Genomic DNA, 19,338 nt, shown 5'->3' with positions numbered 1-19,338 from the left:
CAAAATAGTTTTTTGAGTGACACCCTATTTACATGACCTACTACTGACTTATTGCAGTTCAGGGCTTTTTACAATGACTATTTAGAAACATCTCTTTCATTTACAGTGTCTTCAGCAAGCACACCTCCTATTGATATTCGTCAGTTTAGAAACAGCCTCATTTTGGGTTTTAAAAGGTAAGGTTCCTATATGAATACTCCCCCCCCCCCCCCCCATAGCGAAGTTCCCTCTCTTTTTTTGCCTTGTTGAGCACGAGTCTACACATCTCTTCCCCTCCCCCCATGCTCCATGTTTGAAAATTTAAAAGGAGGGTTCCGGTAGTAGCAGATCTGAAGAATATCTTTGTTTTCTCTCTGCTCTCCCTGGTTTCCTTGCCTCTGCTTGAATATGAGCATACCTTTGAAGTATTATATATAGTGGATTAAAAAGAACTTAACTGTTCGTGTTTGTTCTGTGGTATTTGACAGTATATAAACTTCTCAGGGTAGTTAACATTCGGGGTTTTATCTTTATTCACTTTTTTGTTTATAAACTTTTATGGTAATGTAAGATTTCCCTAAAGATTATCGCTATTACCTATTCAAGTAAATGGGTGCTTAATGAAGATGAAATACCAGTAGGAGCCAAGCGTGCTCTGCGACTTCTGATAGCTTTCTGTGCCCTCTGGGTTAATACAGCTCCCGAAAGCTCATGTTTAACACCTTAGTATTGTGCTACATTGCCATAATTTTGTATCCACAGCCCTATGGTCCCCTTTTCTAAGGAGGGTTCCTTGCTAACTTGCAGGGTTGTCTTAAGTTTATGCAAGTATATGTGAATTAACAACCATTTCTATCATTTGCTATTTGCCCCACATTTAGGACTGTGAATGAGGTATTTTTTCAGCATACCTACACCACCGGGAACCAGAGAGGTCACTTAATATTCCTTAGGACCAGAGTCTGAAGGCTGATTTGCTAACTAAGTTATTGCAATAAATTATGTAATGGCTATGAGATGTAACTATGTTTAGGTTGGATGTTAGTGAAACATACCAGGTGAATATGACCAAAATAATTTCTTAGTAAATTGCAGATTGTATCTAGCTGATCCTGGTCTACCAGGGCAAAAGGAGGAGAAAAAGCAAACCAGTGTTCAAATTGGGTTTGTTAACTAGGCCTTAGCTGACCTTGACATCCAAGGCATAAGTGAAATAATGTTTTAGATCCAGTAGTGTTATTTTACTATTCCTTTTAGTAGTCAACCCCAGAATCATCTGTTTCCAATGTATTAATTAAAGATTTTTTGAAACACATTTTCTCTCTACAAGTATAGATAAATATTCAATTGAAGTAGAACTTGCAGCAGAAAGGAAGCCATACCAATGTTTACCACACACAACCAATGCTAGCACAAAATACCCCTGCCACTGGAGAGTTGTGCAGGCATTTAGAATGTGATTTGAAGTACCTTTAAAATGTTATTAACTTGTATTGTGAAAACTAGCTGCTGAAGAATCATACTTTCCTCAAGTGAAACAGTTATTCTCCTCAGTGATAGAACAGTTACTGCTGTTGTGATTTTAATAGTCGTCAGACATTTGGGCTGAAAACTCAGGGTTCTGAGGGACATTAAGGTTGGGGTTTTATGGGTTGTTTTTTGTGTGTGGTTTTGGTTTTTTGTTGTGGGTTTTTTTGGTGGCTTTTTTTTTTTTTTTTTTTTACTTCAGCTTGCTGTTTCCCCCCTCTCTTGGCCACTTGTAAGTGTGGCATAAGGTTTTTTTTATTTCTTTTTAATATTAATCTCTCTTCCTTACCTTTAGTACTACCTGGCTTCAGAAGCTGTGTACCAGATTGGCTGTGCCCAGATTTCACCTTTATATTTTTTCTGAAAGTGTGCCAGTTCTTGTTTCTGTTTCTATTTTCAACTTAATGGCTAGAACAGCCTGAAAATGAAGCTTGAGGGTATGATAGGATAGAAGAAAAGAATATTTGTAGCTTTTGTAAAGACTGCAGCAAAATTTTATGACTAAATGCTGGTCTCGAATGTTCAAATGAGCAGAATTTAGGACTGGCGTACAAAAGTACAGGGTATGGACACCAGGGACACATGAACAATGTCTGTGGCAGACTAGTTTATGGATTTCTGTTGAAGCTGCTCTTCTCTAGTAACTGCTTCAAAGTATTCTTATTCTATCTGCCTGATGTACCATTACTATTTCAGAGTCAAGTACTTTAGGAAATTGATGCATTTGATATCTGCAGTTCATTGTCATGCTGTCAGTGGTGGAGCGAGTTCACCCAGGAAAGCTTAACTAACCTCACAGACAGCATTTCCCACACCCCCACACCCCCCCTCTGTGTGGTCCTGCATTTGACTCGTTTTCAAATACAAGTGGCAGTAGCACAAAAAGAATAAATGTTTCATAGACTTGAACATCCCTAAATAAAATCCTAAACTTCTGTGAATGCTTTCAAGTTTCTATGTAGCTGTTCAGACCAAATTTTAATTTTCCCCCTATGAGAATTATAGGAAGATAAAATAAGGTCATAAATTCTTGTTCTCTTAGCCCTGTCTAGGCTTTATAGTTGTCAAAAAGCTTCTATCAAGACTGTTGATGTTCTACAAATTATAGGAATATGTCAGGGTTTTTTATACTTCAGTATTAACATTTTAATATGTTGGGTTTTTTACACTTTAGTGAACTAGTTAACGTTTGATCTTTGGTTGTAACCTGATGATATATAGAGGAGTGCTCTCCATCAAGTACTGTCCTGTTCTGAGGGGAGAAACTGGAGTTCTATGTTTTGTTTTCTCTTTCTTAAAACATTTTCTGTTTATCTCACTGTAATAAAAATTATACCTTAAGTAGGAGATTTGGTTACTTTCTTTTTTGCATGGTATCAATGCATTTATAGATGCCTGTAGTTAATCTGTCTATACTAAAAATCTAATTTTAATACGCAAGAGTGGAATTTGCTAGAGCAAAAATCTAGACATATTGAGTGTTTGCTGTGTAAAGTGCGACTTGTTTGAGTGAAGCTTATGTTCTTGAAATGCTAAATAGAATGAAGTATAAAGTAGAAAAGTACAATTAGGACATGCCAAAAATTGAACTAAAAATAGAACTAAAATGTATTCTTTATAGCCTTAGTTATCTGTTTGGGTTGCTGCATTGTTTTAAGTTATTTAGCAGAAACTATGACCATATGCAGTATAGTAAAAAGTGCAATACTTATTCTATACAAAGCTGGCTTAAACAATATGTGGCAATTACTGTATTTTAATTTTATTTAAATAGTATAAGATCTTCAGTGTTAATGATTTGTGTTTTTTTAAAAAAAGAAGAGTAAAATCGTTTCATTGCTTTTAATTTGTTATCCTTTGCTGCCCTCTTCAGCTCAAATGATGTACATCTTTGGAGCAAGGTAAGTGGAAATAATAACGCTGTAAATAAAATCAAGTTCTTTAGGTGCTGCATGTTTATGATGCATTACTGTAAATCTGAATTCTAAGCCCGATAATTGGCGACCTGATTAATTTGAGCAAGAATTTTGTCAGTGGCAGATGGTACAACTGTATGAAATTGAATTTTCAAATTGGGCAGTTAAGTGCAATTGTGAAAAATCAAATGTGGTTTTACCATGTAGTGTAGCTTATGCTACTCCCGATTTATAGATCATTGTTGTTCAGGTAGTATATAGTTGTAGGTTCTGGAACAAAGCCTGCCATGGTTGTGCAGTCTGAGATTGTTTAATTCCCTTTCCTGCCTTCCCTAAACTTTCTTCCTGTCCCTGCACTAGTACTAATAAAATAATAAGGCACAATTAGAATTTTAAAGTTTCTGTCATATGACTTAAAACATTGAAGGCAAAGCCAGATAAAAGAAAGCACCTGGGTGAAGTCAAGGGGAAATGACTGATAATCTTGCCCTCCTTGGTGGGGAGTATATTAGAAAGCTGCTGCAATATAACTTGGTCAATAAATTTTGCAGAACCCTAGAACAGAAGAGATGTTGCCAGGTACTGGTTGGAATGTGGTTACAGAATTTGGGAAGGGATGCGCTGTGCTTTCTGTCTTTTTTTCTTTGGTACTGTATCTGCTGACTAATAAACTGGTACATGGCTTGCAGTATATTAGATTTTTCAAAGAAATCTTGGAATGAAATTGAAATCATGATTTGGAAAGTCTATGTAAGTCAGGTAAAGGTAGGAGATGCAGGGTTTTTTCTGTTGTGGTGAGAGGATGTTTTTGTTCTCTGCCTCTATCCTTCCTTTTTTGCATTTAAAAAATAAATGAGGGAGAGAAAAGGGGACCTCTTAATACTCCTATTATGAAATTAATTTTGAAGGACCATCAGAGGACTGAAGTAATTGTGGTCTGTACATGAAGTAGTATCTAAAGTTACTTCTGCTGTTCTCCGCAATGAAGAAATGTACATTTTGTTGTCTTTGCTAAATTTGAGTAAATACGTGTATTAACATTCTAAAATAAGAAACGCTAACTTGGGAAATAAATAGATAATTAGCATTAGAAACTATATCACGCATTCTTTTTTTCTTTTTCCTGTAGTCCATCCTTTTTGGTGTCCTCTGAGATTTGATTGAGAAGGAGAAAAGCGTAATTGTGATTTTCTTGGATTTTACTGTAGTTGTAGGTTCTTCTTTGTGTTGATTTGTCATAGGAGGACAAGGGCAAAAGGGCAGAAGAAAGCTGTAGTTTAACTGTCCACAGTGTCCGTGGTGTTGGTAAAATGAGGAGTGATAGATACAGTATTCCATTGCACGTTTGGTATTTTCTGGCTTTGTTTATCCATTTTCATTAACAGCTGAAGGTGAGGGTTCCTTTTCTTTTGTCAATACTTAAAACGCAGCACTTTGACAGTGGGAGTGCATCTCCCTCTAACTTCATTCAGATTGCATTCTAGAATCATGGCATATAAAGCCAAATTCTTGAAATACTTAAAATCTCAGTTTTTAACAAAAGATGTCATTTTGTTAAGGGACAGTCAAATGGATTTTTAAAGTGATTTAGTTTAGGTTAAAGTATTTGTAGGTAGGACGTGGGGCTTTTTGGGTAAGTGCTTCTCCTCTGATGAAGTAAAATCTACATATTCTTTCAGTTTGTATGACTGATGGAACGTGTGTTAAATTTAGTCAAATGCAATTAATTTTTATGGACACATATTTTTGTAAATCAAAATTGCACTTATTTACAACAGCTGTACTAGTTATCTTAAATCTAGCAGAGCTTGATAAGTTATGTTCCTCTATTTTCTTCATGTATTTGCTTCTTCCAAAAAAAATCCCGCAACAACAAAAAAACCTCAAAAACAAAACCCAACAAAAAGCTTTATGGGCCAATTTCAGCCTTTCGGTAAATTGGAACATAATTGTAGCATCTCCAGGAGTGACACTGGTTAATATTTGCTTTAAGCAATGTCTTATGATAGCTAACTTTCTGTAGAATGATACATAAACAGAATACTAGAGTGTCTGTATTACTGCCATACCTCAGAAAGCATTTCTGTTTGCAATATTTTTTAAAGAAAAACCTATTATTTACAAAAAAAAAAACTTCCTTGTATTTCTTAGGGAATTACTACAATGTGGTAAAGAATAATACTCTAACAGAGAAATGCTTTATTATTTTGAGAATTCAATTTCAGATACTATTTGTCCTTGCTTGCTTCTTTTGGCTGCAATGTACGATTATTCTGTCTTACCAGATAACAGAACTGTTGTACAAGGATGAACGTTATTGCCTGACGCCTCCAGGACCAACTGGTAGAGTTTCAATTTCTATGATTGTAACTTATCCACAAATCCGTTCTTCTGTGTAATGATGGGTTTGAGGGATTACAACGGTAAACACTGATTGCTTCTTTTTGAAAGTGAAATTTGAAAACATGTTGGGTAAAATCCTGATTCGAATAATCACAGCATATTTTGTGAGATCCATAAGATCTTTTTTTTTTTTAGAATTATAAATAAATCTTACTGATAGTGATTTGTTTTTCTAAATTTGTTCACCAAAATAGAGATTTAGAATGAATACAGTATCAGTGTTTAAATACTTAAAAAAAAAAAAAAAAAGGCAGTCTTCCAAACTAGTTTTGCCCTTAGTAACTCTTCTGAATTTGTGAAGCAGAATGACACTTAACATCCCAAACCTTATACTTTGAAATAAGTATACTTTTTTGTATAATCTGTTTTTAAAAAACAGGGGATTTTGTCCTCCTGTTGGGGCAAGGAGAAAACTGACCTTTGAGAAGACAATAATTGATGCTCTTCCTATTCTTAGCTGCAGGACCCTATATATTTTTACAGTTGCATAGATAAGAAACTTAGCACTATTTGCTAAAACCTGTGAATCTTGATTTTCATTGGCTAATAGGCAACTTCTTCAGTATTAGTTGATCTAATGTTTAAAATATTTTTAATGGTTTATATTAATATTACAGTATTTATTGTAGCTTTGTAATGGAATATAATGGGTAAAATGTACAGAATAAATATGCAAAGTGTTAGAAATCTATTTTTTCTTTTGAGCAATGACAAAATATTTGTGGCAACTATTTGGGGTAGCGGGGAGGAAAGGGGGGGAAGGCCTTGGGCAGTACCACTTCTGTCACACAGTAGTGGAAAAAATAGATTGAAGTAAGATTCTGTACTGAAAAGCTGTCACTAGGTCTGAAAATAATTAATATTCCTTTCACTCACCAGTTAGATATGTGCTCCCAAACCACATAATCTCTATGCCTCAGTGATCATTGTTGCCATTTCAGAGCCTCTCATCAGGGTGACATCTCACACCAAAATGATTTCTTATAAATTAATCTTGATAACATGACAGTCTCGGTAATTTTAGTGGAATGCTTTCTCTTGTTTTTTTCCACAGAAGCTGTTGGCTATTTTCTTTATCGCTTGATTGACAGCATGAGTGACTCAGAGGTACAGGCCAAGGAGGAGCGTTTGAGACAATACTTCCATCAGCTGAAGAAGATGGTACCATTTCATTTTTTGCTACATAATGCCTGTCCTGCCTGACATGTATCTATTAGATTTGAAATTGCTGCTTTTAAGTACAACCAGACCACTTCTCAATGACATGCAAGAGCTGGAGACTTGAATTACGTCTGAGATAATTTCTGTTAGACAAATTTCAGTTTGGTTGTGTTTCAAAACTCATATAATTTTTTCCCCACCTCTTGGTACAGAATATAGCTATCCCTACAACCTACTACAGCGGCATTTGCAGACTGCTGGACACCTCTCAAGTTCCTGAATTAATTAAGGTCTGTGGTTCTATAGCAATTACTTTGAAGCAAACATAGAGTATCTGTACTCTATTAATGTATTCTCCTTTGCAAAATAAATACCTTTATGCAGTGATTATGTGGAAGCCTTTCCATGATTTTTCACTTTTGAAGCTGTTTTCATTTTGTACGTGAAAGTTTTTGAGGGATACATTTAATAAGTGCTTTTTCAAGTCAGTGTAATAATGCTGCAGAATACAGCTTTTTTTTAACATTGCAATGATGTAATTAACTTGAACAGTTTTAGCTTGATGTACTTACTTAGAGATTGAACTTTTGGGGGGGGATTAGTGATATCTTTGTCTTACTGCATTTTAGGATGCAAAGTTACTGTCTCATAAAAAATCCCTGTCTACAGACAACATTCCAGAAGTAAGTAAATTCACAGATAGCTATGCTTGTTCTTACTGTAATAATAATGTTTGGATATGGGGTTTAGATCAAGTGTAATCACTAGCTTTCAGATCATGGACATATGCATATTAACATAATTTAAATCTACCATTTGAAGTTCAGAGGTTACTTTCCAGAGTAGAAGTAAAGACTATCCAGATTTTCACATAGACCTGATACTTGACCTTGGAGTTAGCGGAGTTGTCATTCCTCAGTTTCCCTGTCTGGTAAATATTTTTTTTTTTTGAGAGTTCTAGTTAGTTAACAGTGGTGATGCGAGGCTTAATTCATGCTTGTAAATTACAGTGATCCGCTTGAGTGGCAGGAACCATATAAATCCATACTGCATCTAATGGTGGAGTGTCAAGTCTTTACATCTCTGATCTGAGCAGAGCGGAGATGGAAAAAGAAACAGACTTCCATTCCCTACTTCTCTGAACACAGAGAACTGAGTATAAGAGAAATAGTAATGTTGACCTTTGGAGATATGCTATTTAATGCTTTTTTTACTGTATTCTGACGCAAATCTTCAATTAGTATGTACCATTTAAACAGATAAAAGCACCTTAAATGATTAAAAAGTTTCTTATAGTATGAAAAAAGAGGATTATTTTGTCTGTCTTTTATTAAAGTGATCCGACAAGTTGTTCGGGGAAGGGTGTTTTTGCAATTGACATTCTTTCTGTTACCTCCATTTAGAGTGCTAAATCTGACGTGTCTGCTTTGGAGAAGAAACTAGAAAAGCGAAAAGCTGAAAACCAGCCTATTACAGATGTCTTGAAACAACTCATACATGCTCTTTGTGAAGAAGAGGTATCTTAAGCAATGCAGAGATAATTGGAAACACACAGCTATATTTTTAAAGGGACAGAAATGACTGTATTATGGAAAGACATAGTTAAGCAAAGACAAGTGCAGTGCTTGAGGTTTCATGGTTTGATGCTTATAAATCAAACATAAGTGCAAAAAGCAATTAAATCAAAAGGTTAACTAATTTCAGCAACACCTTGAATGGCATGTTTTGGGGTTGCTGAAGTTTGTTTACAATAATCTGCAAAGTGAATGATAGTAACAGCTGTGATAGGTTTATCATACATGCCAAATGTCCTTTCAAGCCATGGCTCCGGTCTCTTATATCTAGATTGTCAAGCAACTGATACATGCACTAGTCATTTGCAATTCAAATATTACTAGGTTGTTAATGCAGGGATTGAAATTCCATTTTCCTGCAGGAGGAAAGCTCTTCTGAGATAAAGGGTCTCTTGCCTTCATTCGGCAGGCGTCCAGCTGTAGTTTACATTCATTTAGTGTGTGTCTGTAATTTGTGGGGTATCACCACACTTTTATTCAGTTTCTTGTTCAGTATGATCCTGCCTATAAAGCTGTATATATAGGAGCAGTAACAGTCATGCAGATGATAGCACAATATCCTGTGTTGCTAAGAATACAACTAAGAGTGATGCTCAGCTGTCTGTCTCTATGATTTTGCTTATGAAATAAAACTGGAAGCAAACATTATTGTAAGTTCGAAGTGGTCAAAATATATGAATAGGAATGTGTAAAAAAAAAAAAAAAAAAAAAAATGCTTTTTAGTTTCTTATTCTTTAAGTAGTTTCTTATTCTTTAGAAAGTAGTTTTTCTATGTATTTGGCAGCGTACCAGGTGAAAATTGTTATGAATTCCAAATAAATAAGAACTATTTTAGAATTTGTATTAATCATCTTTGTGGTGTTTGTCTGGATTAAAAGGAAAAACGTCTTACATTAAAACGTGCTAGAAATATAAACATAAAGGAAGACAATTTATTTAGAAATCTACTCTCAAGTTAATCTAAAAGGTGGTTTAGAAAAATACTAATTTCTGCAAAATAACTTTCACTTAAAATTTGCTAAAGCATTACAGCACTGTTTTCAGATGTGATCTTATACTACTAAAAGCACTAAAGCAGTCATGTAACTGCACACTGAACATATAAGAATCATAATGTCATATTGACTTTTCCTCTAGTTCACATCTTTGCTTTGTTCCTTTTTTAGAATATGCAAAAAGCCCTTGAAGTGAAAGCCAAATATGAACCGGACATGGTTGTCGGTGGCTATGCAGCCTTAATAAATTTGTGCTGTCGACATAATAATGTAGAAGAGGCAATGAACCTGAAAGAAAAAGTGTAAGTACACCGGCACTGAAACATGTCACAGAGATTTATGCTGATACACAGACCTTGTTGAATTAAGTAGGTTGAGTATTAACCCCCTCATCCATTTTTAATTATTTTTCCCTACCAATGTATGTGCATTTAAAACAGTCAGAGGTGTGGTTTTTTTGAAACAAAATTTGCTTTGTATAATTGGACATCAGAAGCAGCTACTTTGTATGGTCAGTAATTACCCCCCCTTTTTTTTTTTTTTTTTTTTGGAAAAAAGACAGATTTCTATATAGGATCTGTTTTGTTTTTATTTTAAATGTACATGGTGCCTAAATTGATGTTTTGCTTAATTTAAGGGGGGAAAAAAAAAGTACTTGTATTGTGTGTTACAAAGCACCTAGAATATGCTGCACCTATATTGTCTTTAGAATAACAGGGTTTCTGAGTGGCATTACTTTAAGACTGTCAACAAGCATTCTACTTTAATTTTTTGTTTTCAGAGCTTTGTATCTTGGCTGTGAAAATTAGCTCCCAGCTAAAACATGCTACGCATGACTTATCCCAGAGCAAATTCTTGCAGATCATCTTTCTTTTTGCCCCTTCCCTTTTTCCCATGGAAGACTCCTTTCGGTCTGATGCTACCATGAATATAGAACAAGTTATGTGTTACTTTCAGGTTCTGTCTCATATGCGCTCAGAAAGTATTTGCTTTGGTTTTACAGTAGGTTAGCAGGCAGGTGCGCATTACACCTTGCTAGTATTTGAAATTATGTGAAATGATTGAGCTATGAATATCAAGAAATTTGCCACTCGGCAAATAATGGTACTGTATTGGTTTTGGCCGTACTACCACTCTCACAATCCCCATAGCTTGCATGAAGTAAAATCGGGGCTTCTAGTGGAGCTAGTAGCACATTTTTACTGATCTGCTTCAAGTGTAGCATAATATTGCTACGAAGTGACTCTTTGAATTGTTAAAAAAAGAAACAACAGAGGAGTAATTAATTTGAAAACATCCAGAAAAAAAGAAACCCAATACATAGCAGAAACTTCAAAATAGTATCTTTTAACTTGTTGCTACAGACAAATGGTTTTGTGTTCTGTGTCAAAAAGAATATAGACCTGGCCCAGCCATGTGGACTTCCTTGGCTGCTGGGAGATGCCCTATTTTATGCAGTAACTACCAAATAATGAATTAAACCAGTTGGCTCTTTAAAATATAAGTTTTGGGTTTTGGTGGAGGGAAGGTGTGCAGATAATATTTTTAAATCACATTTTAATGATACATTTTTTTACATCTATCACATTTTTCCTTTAATACTTACTATAACTTTTAGCTCTCAATGCAGTTGTTTTGTTATGTAGTTTTAAAAATAAATCTTTAAGCTGAATCCATAAAATGTGGCTTTCTGTTGATACAATTCTTAATGTTTTAATTTCTAGCTTCCCTAAGAATTCACCTGTTGCTCTTGACACTGGAAAGTACGTAGCACTGGTAGAAGTCTTAGGAAAGCATGGCAGAGTAGAAGGTAATCCATTTGCTTTCTTTGTGTTTCTGCTATATAATAAAGATATCTTGCCTCAAGAATAAAAATGTGAGTTGATATTAATGGTATATCATGTCCTGAAAAGTGCTTGAACATTTTGCATACAAATTTGCATGTGAATTCAACCAGAGATGCTTGGACAGTGCAGGCCATTAGTTTTAATGGATTGGCAAGCTTGTCATTTACATTTGCACAGCTCAGTGCTTTTTGCATTTCTGCAGCTAGTTTTTATTAGCATTGCTGTTTGGATTGAGTTTGAAGATCATGACTTATGGCACAAATTGCGTATGTGCCTAGACTAATGGCTTTGTTTTTGCTTAAGAAGGTCTGAAGGCTGAACGTAAAACCTATAAACATAACCTTCTTCTAAGAGCCAAGTACTGCAAAAAATCATTTAACTTTTTATAAAGTATATATTTTTCTGTTAGTATTCTTTTATGTGTATGTTACTGAATTTTAGAGTCAATCTGTTAAACTGCCTGGAAATTTTGGCTCTTAATGAGTGTTCTGTAAACTGCCTATTTTGTATTTCTAGATGTTTGCATTAAACTGTTAGCTCCTTAATTTCTGTAATTTAGTCTAATATAATTCTGTAATTTACATGATTCAGTTGATCTTTAAAAGAACTCGACTGTCATCAACTTTAAAAGGAATATCGAGTTCCATGATTTTATAGAAGACTCAAACTGTAAAAGCACAGTCCAAGCCTAGACAGAAGATGTTATGATTTTATATAGAACACTATACAATAAAATAAAAAAGCTAATGTAATGTTTTTTCTTGTAAGGTCTTTCTTTGAAATTTGTCTTGGCCTCTTATTAAGCTTACTGTTAGAAAAATAATAAACAAAGCTGATGTTTTCCAAATCATAATAAGTCAGATCATGACCACCTCTACATTAAAGCAGTTTGAAAAGATTAGCTTGTTTTTAAGAGCAAAAATGTCCCTCAGAAAATAAAACAATTCATAAATGTAGCCAAATGTAAAGTGATCAAAACATTCTGTGTATGCAATAATTAAGAACATTATAAAAATGCACTTATTCCATATACCAAAATGTTTGTTTCTGCCTTACTAATGAAGCTTAATGAACCTAATGTTTTAACATGCAGTCTGTTAGAAAGCTTTCATTGGCTCTCCTTGGCTAATTAGTATCGACACAGCAAACAGGCCCTATCGGTATCAGACCATTAGTCTGGCTGTATATACAGTGTAAACATATCTTTATTATCTGGCCTCGTGACAAGCCATCTGCTGAAGAAACAATGGAGTGATTTAGCAGATGTTAGCATTGAACGATAAAAGCATCCATTTAGTAGAATCTTGCAGCTATAGGGCAGGCTATACAGGGTTACGTGGTGCAGAGTGGGCACACAGTTCCTATCTATAATTTGTAGTCAAAGTTGCAGCAAAATGATAAAACCATGCTATTGTGGATTTATAATTGTAGTCTCGTTTAGAAATGCAAGTAGTAATTAACTTGAAATCGGCATTATACGCCAGAATTTACATTCCTGCTGGGTTTGAAATGCTGTTTTAATAGCAGTTTGTTTTCCCTACATGAAATTACCTAAGGGTCTTTTGTGTTGTTTCATTGTAGATGCTATTAACATTCTAACGGAGATGAAAGAGAAGGATGTTCCTATCTCAGACAGAACGGTTGCATCTTTTCTCCGCATTCTTAATGCCGCTGCCATGCGAGGTGAAGTTGAAACAGTGAATCGATTACATGACACCATTGTGAACCTGGGGTTGGCAGAAACTGCTGTCCTTCATTCCCCTCTGATTACAGTTCACCTTGAAAAGTAAGCTATGTTTGGGCTTCAGATGAAAGAAATTATGATATGATATTTATTTGTGTTAGATGACCTGTGTATGCTATACACAGCTGCATTTTCATGTTTGAAAGTGCTCATGCGCACATACATGCATGCACTTATAATGCCGAAGTGATCTAGGAAAAACACTAAACAAATACGTTTTCTAAAGTTAGATAAGTCTGTTTTCATCAGTTATATATCACACTGTGGTCTCTGGGAACAACAGCTGTGTTTTATGGACACATCAGAGATGAAGTGGCTGTATATTGGAATATGCTTATGAATTACTTGGTTCTAAAGTCTCTTTGACAAGGTAGCTATTCAGAACATGATAGGTATATTTTCAGCTCTTGTGGTGAAATAGTATGCGGTTTCCCATCAAAACAGCATTATTTTGCTGTGCCATCCGGTACATCTCAGGTGTGTTGAAGGGCAGTTGTTGAACCCTGAAATATTTTTAATTCACGTAATTCAAATGATTTGATGTTATTGCCAATTGACTACTACGTTGCTGAATTTAAAATTCAAAGAAAGGACTGTCTGATTTGTCTATTGTGATTCCCCCACACACCCCCCCAGATACTTTTAATACCATTTAATAGAGAAAAGGAAGTTCATACATTCATTCTGGCAGGAAGTATCTGTAATTCCATGTGTCATGTTCCTTTGCATAAATTTTCATTATGACGTGTGGGATATTTGAGTTAGTGTACGTATGAACTATATAACAATTTCTTGCTAAAATTGAGCCAAGAGTCCCTTTTCACTTCCTTTACCATATGCACAATCCTTTACTTTTTTTTTTCTTATGTCATTTATGTAGTGGGTGGATTTTAATCTCATGCAGCTAGAGTGATCAATTTCTTGCAGTTTGGTTCGTCTATGTAAAATGTTCTTGGGTTAAATATAATACCTATAAAATAAGTTAATTTCTCATAGTATCGTGTAAGTCAGCCTCAAAGATGCATATTAACGTTTTTGTTACCATGTAGAGTTTTCTAGTTCTTTTAAGTATTCTGGGTATGCAAGGTCTGTATAACGTTTTCTGTATCCAAAATTCTTGTCAAAAAGATGTAACTCTTGGTAGATGCATGTACATTCTCTTCTAAAAATAGTATTTTAGTGTAGTGGTCAACAGTTAAGAATATAGTATACATCTTTTCAGTCAGCAACGCTGCCTTGGTTACATCCCAAGACAAAGCAGATGTTTATGAAAGTAATTTAACTGCAATCATATGTAACCATTGTGTCGGAAAAATATCTAATATGCTTTGCAGTGTGCAGTAAGAGCAGCTGCATTTTACATAATTGCTTTATGCACGTTGACATGCAAGCTGTACATGGTGCTACTTGGGTTTTCTTCACTTCAGAAGTAGTATAAGATGATGTAAATAAAGATGTGATCATGTGTGGGTGCAAAGGGGGACATTAAAGAGTGTTATTTTAGTTTGATTCCACATTCTTTTGGATTATAACTGTTTGGTAAAACTTTCTAAAAACTTTTTTTTTTTAATTAAGGGACGCTTGAGATTAGATTTTTAAAGTAGAAAGTAGTTCCATGCTGTGGAACTGTATGGGTACAAGTCATTGGTACTCACCTGTATAACTCTTAATACATTTCATATATATATATATATGTAAATACAATACAAAGTAAACTCATGTCCTGTGGTTTTTTCCACCTTATGGGTGGAGAGACTGGCTTCCTCTCCAGTCAGAACTAAAAGGAAAGCTTTTTCCATATAATTTGCTTGGGAGGAATTTCACTGATTTTTTTTTTTTTTTTTTAATTTTTTTTTTTCTTGGAGGAGATAAGAGTTTTTGCAAGTTATGACTGACTGAAATAAGTGTTAGTAATTTCTTGCAGCAGTAGGGCTTACTATTTGCCATGGTGCAACTCAAACATCATGCTGAAATGCTGTCATTTAGCTGCAGGTCGTCAGCATGCCTCTGAAATTAGCTCTGGGATGTTTTTTAATATTCCACAGCAGTGGTTGTGCTAGTGTTTTGCGTTCTTAATTTATTTCAAACTTTCTAATTGCTTGTAAAGGGACTGTGATTTTCTTTTGAAGATTTCAACAATTGTAGGTGTAAAATGTTTTCATCTATACCTTTTCTCTGAACACAGTCCTGAATATTGTGAAATTCTTAAGTCCTAGTGCATGTTAAAAGTGACAATTTACAGCAGAGCATGGAAAAGAAAATAGTGGTTGATGATGAACAGTGTAACTTGACAAAAGCTAACAAATAATATTCTAGTAGAATGTACATTTTGCCTTTAATATTTTGAGAAATATGTAACCAAAGTAACTAGGTAGAGAACTCGTATTATCTTGGAGCTTTTTTACCCTGAGTAAATTTAGGGGGAAGCACCCCCCTGCTTTTAATTGTATGATTTTTATTTATGACTCTGAACAGTTTCTCAAGATGGTGAAATCACATTAAAAATTGAGACAGTCCACATGTGGAATCTTGGTCTGTCATCCAAGGGGATAGCCTGCCTTGGACAGTATGACAAAAACCTTCATTTCTAAAAGCTGCAAGGATGTGAAGAGCTTGTACTTTTTCTTAAAACATGTCTTAGTTTCAAACTGGTTCTTCCAACTGATAATAATTGGAAAAAGTTGTGTTACCTACACCATATAAAATTTCTTATGATTTTAAGGATTGTAGTTTTGGTTTCTACCTTTTCTACCAGCTGTCGGGGGGGAAACGTATTTGAACATGAGCCAATTTACAAAACTGAAGAGGTTTATGAAGCTGACCTGCTCCTGCGCTATCTGATACTTTCCTTATACCTATTTACAGGATGATAAATTAACAGATACAGTAGCCACCAATTAATTTTTTCACTTCCAAAAAAACTGCCCAAGCCAACTTTTGTATAGCCAAAAATAGGAATACACATCTTAAAAACTTGATGTGGTTCCTGTCTTTTCATTAACATAGGTTTGTTTCTGCTCTCCTTGAATAATATTGCCTCTGAGAAAAGAAACGAGACAAAACATCTTCAGGTTTGAAATTTACTAATTCCGTATGTCATAAGTGATCTTAAGCAGAGGAAAGAAAATTTGTAGGTAAACTATGGAAACATTGTGTTACAGACTGCCTGAACAAAATATTTTGTAGCTTTAAGTCAGTGAACGCAAGCAGCTCATATCTATATTTTAAACTATCAAAAGGCTGTAGATGAATTGTATTTCTTTAAATATGGTCAGTGTATTTTAAGACAATGTTGTCCAGTAAAGCATTGTGTGCTGGTTTGTGATTAATCTCATATAAGCCCATTTTGTTTAGTTTCTTATGTAGTAGGTACAGCGTGAATGCAGTGCCTTGACAATTCTTCTTCTGTTGTTTTCCCGGAGTTAACTTCACCTGTGATTTCGTTTGAGGTCATTCTGTAGCACATAGAATTTAACAGAGTTTTAAATTTACTTTTAAAAATAGGGGTCTTCTTAAATTAGGTGATATTTTTAGTGAGGGAGATATCTCTAGTGGGGAGAGTTTTTTCTAATTTTTAGCGGCTTTATTTCAAATGTTTGTATTAAAACTCATTACGTGTTGCAGTGAAATTAGGGATGTTTGTCTCTCTTACTCCATTATTGCAATTAGGAATTTAGCATCATCAGTGCCAAAGGACAAAAGTGTCTCGTTTGCCCTATGGGGACAGGACAGTGATAAGATGATTTTTCATCAAGGATCATTGGGTCGTAATTAAGTTACATTCATGGCTATTGCTTTTTGAAGGATGATTGGTAAATGACAGGCTTCATGTGCTTGGTACGGACAGTGTTCACTAGGGTTTTTTCTCCCTCTGTCAGAAAATCCTGTTGAGTCTGATAATGTAAATGTGGCATTTTATTCTGAACAAAAGAGCAGGGAAATGAGCTATCTTGTCTAATCATTCAGTTGTTTAACACCGACTTCCAGTTTAGACTCAATTGGCTGGAAAGCACTTGACATGTGAAGTTAGTGCTGTTCGGAACGCATGTTTGAGTAAATTTTAAAGTAAGTGACAGCTAAATTGTACCTAGGGAAATTACAAAGCCTTCAACACAGTTAATTTTTTGGGGAGGATTAGTTGTAATTGCAACACCAGTCTCCTTGAAGATTCCTTAGTATAGCAAATGAACAGAAAAACATTTAGCTCTTTCAAGAGCCCGTTCTCTTTTAACAGAATAATTTTTGTAAAGCTGATTGTACCTTGCTGAATTGACTTCCCTCTACGCTAACATCTGCTTCAGATTTGTAGAGAGGGATTTGTTTTACCAGTCTACCCTCCACCCCCACCCCAGAGAGTCCCTTTTTTTCTTTCTACCTCTCTAGTGATTTCAGGTTTGAGAGCTTTTCAATCAGTAAACCCCTTAGGTAAATTGCCACTTCACTAAAGCTTTATGCATAATGTTGCAGCACTTCATTCCAATTAAAATCAATATTTGGAGTCTTATTTTTATCAGGCAGACTCTCTGGTTGGGAAAGTTGTTTATTGCAAGTAAAAGGGTTAGATTTAGTGCTGCATTCTTGTAGCAAGAGGGGAGTGGCTTGTTGCAATCGAAGGGGGGGGTGTTATATCCATGCACGTTATAGCCAGTCCTGCTACAGAGTGTGTTCTGCAAACACTCAGGCATCTGAGTAATTTTGGCTCTTCAAATAGCTTTGTGTGAGCAAAATTGCCCACGCAAATATTTCGGGAGATTGTGCCCATAGGATCTTGGACTTCATAGGCATCCTAAACAGAAACCAAACGGATCCAGAAACTTAGGATATCTTAACCCTAGCATCAATTTAGTTGAAAAATAATGCCAAAGTAGGGCTCTTCTGGGATTACATAAGGGCCAAGCATAATAGAGTCATGACTGAGGCTCCTTCTGTCACTCAAAAATAATAGTGTCTCTTCTTTCTTAAAATAATAAGTTTCAATGAGAGGGAAAAATACACCTAATCTTTAAGTGGAACAAGTATTAGCCCTGAACAGATAATATTTCTGAGTGACTTAAAGCTGTAGTATCTGGCCAACTCAAAATGAAGCATGGATCATCTATGTTCACATTTTAAATAATGTTTTTTCCAGATTGACACTAGAAATCAGATTTTTCCAGCGTGGCTATGAGTATATGGGCTTTATGTCGTTTTTGACTTGATCCATATTAATTAAATAGTAATTTTGGACCAGGCTTTTAATGTAGCAGTCTAGTAAGTATCCTTTGGGAAGATAGGGTTTTTGATGTGCATAAGTTTGTACAGAAACACCGCCAAATTATTTTCAAACATACAGCTATTTGTTAGCTTAAAATCCTTATGTCTAAATAGCATCTTGTTAAAATGTGGAAAATCTCTTTTTGTGCAGTTCTATTTTAAAGTTAGTGAGTCGTAACAAGAAACACATTAAAACGTTACCGATTTGGTAACTTGGGCTTTTCTAACAGGATTGTATAAACTGCTTACAAAAGTAGTTGCTGGTACTTACTTGGAATTAATTGCAGTTTGTGACAAGGAGTACTGCAGGTTGTTGAATAAATCATATTAACTCAAGTACAAGCATAAGCTTGATGTTTTTTGCTTTGCAGTATTAGTACAAACAATCTCTTTGTAGAGGCTGAACTTTTATACCTTTTATTGTTTTATAGCTGATTGTTGCCACTTTTATCATTTACCTGTTTTGTAAACGCCTCTGTCTAGTAAACTGTGGATGACTGCTTGGTTGCTTGAATGCAGTAGAACAAATATATCAGATTTCGATAGATTCAAAACAAATGTCTAGTAAATTAGTCTGTAAGATACTGACCTCCTTAAATGCAGACTTATTCAGGAAGTACTAGTAGGAAGTACAATATTTCCATTTTTGTTATCTCAGTTCTTTGCTGACTTTTTTTCTCTGCGTATACAGTATTAATGCCTTCAGAAGTATACATTTAGAGACTAGAAAACTCTTAACATTTCTGTTTGAATGACATTCCAATTATTCATTCATTTATTGATAGCTTTGACCTAAAAACAGTCACTTTAATCCTTTAGGAATACAGTCGAGACAATACTATGGCTGTTTGAGCATCAATCTGAAAAGCTAGATTTATCACTGGAAACTTTAATTTGAATGTATAAATGTTGTTGTGCCTCCTTAGAAATTGAGTAGTT

General features: G+C 34.9%; 1 protein-coding gene across 1 annotated transcript in view; it reads left to right on the top strand.

Moving 5' to 3' along the window:
• The window catches only part of LRPPRC (leucine rich pentatricopeptide repeat containing), a 96,109-nt gene that overhangs the window by 31,308 nt on the left and 45,463 nt on the right, over window positions 1–19,338 (top strand). The window contains exons 14-23 of the mRNA XM_082480609.1: window positions 107–176; window positions 3,380–3,407; window positions 5,708–5,765; window positions 6,880–6,986; window positions 7,199–7,276; window positions 7,616–7,669; window positions 8,390–8,503; window positions 9,727–9,857; window positions 11,280–11,365; window positions 12,984–13,188. Of these exons, the coding sequence (XP_082336735.1) occupies window positions 107–176; window positions 3,380–3,407; window positions 5,708–5,765; window positions 6,880–6,986; window positions 7,199–7,276; window positions 7,616–7,669; window positions 8,390–8,503; window positions 9,727–9,857; window positions 11,280–11,365; window positions 12,984–13,188 (931 nt within the window). The remainder of the gene's footprint in view (window positions 1–106; window positions 177–3,379; window positions 3,408–5,707; window positions 5,766–6,879; window positions 6,987–7,198; window positions 7,277–7,615; window positions 7,670–8,389; window positions 8,504–9,726; window positions 9,858–11,279; window positions 11,366–12,983; window positions 13,189–19,338) is intronic.

This window comes from Vanellus vanellus (assembly GCF_965231255.1).
Source record: "Vanellus vanellus genome assembly, chromosome: 3".
Taxonomy (NCBI): Eukaryota; Metazoa; Chordata; class Aves; order Charadriiformes; family Charadriidae; genus Vanellus; species Vanellus vanellus.
The sequence above is the reverse complement of the archived record's forward strand: the minus strand, read 5'-3'. Positions and strand labels throughout refer to the sequence as shown.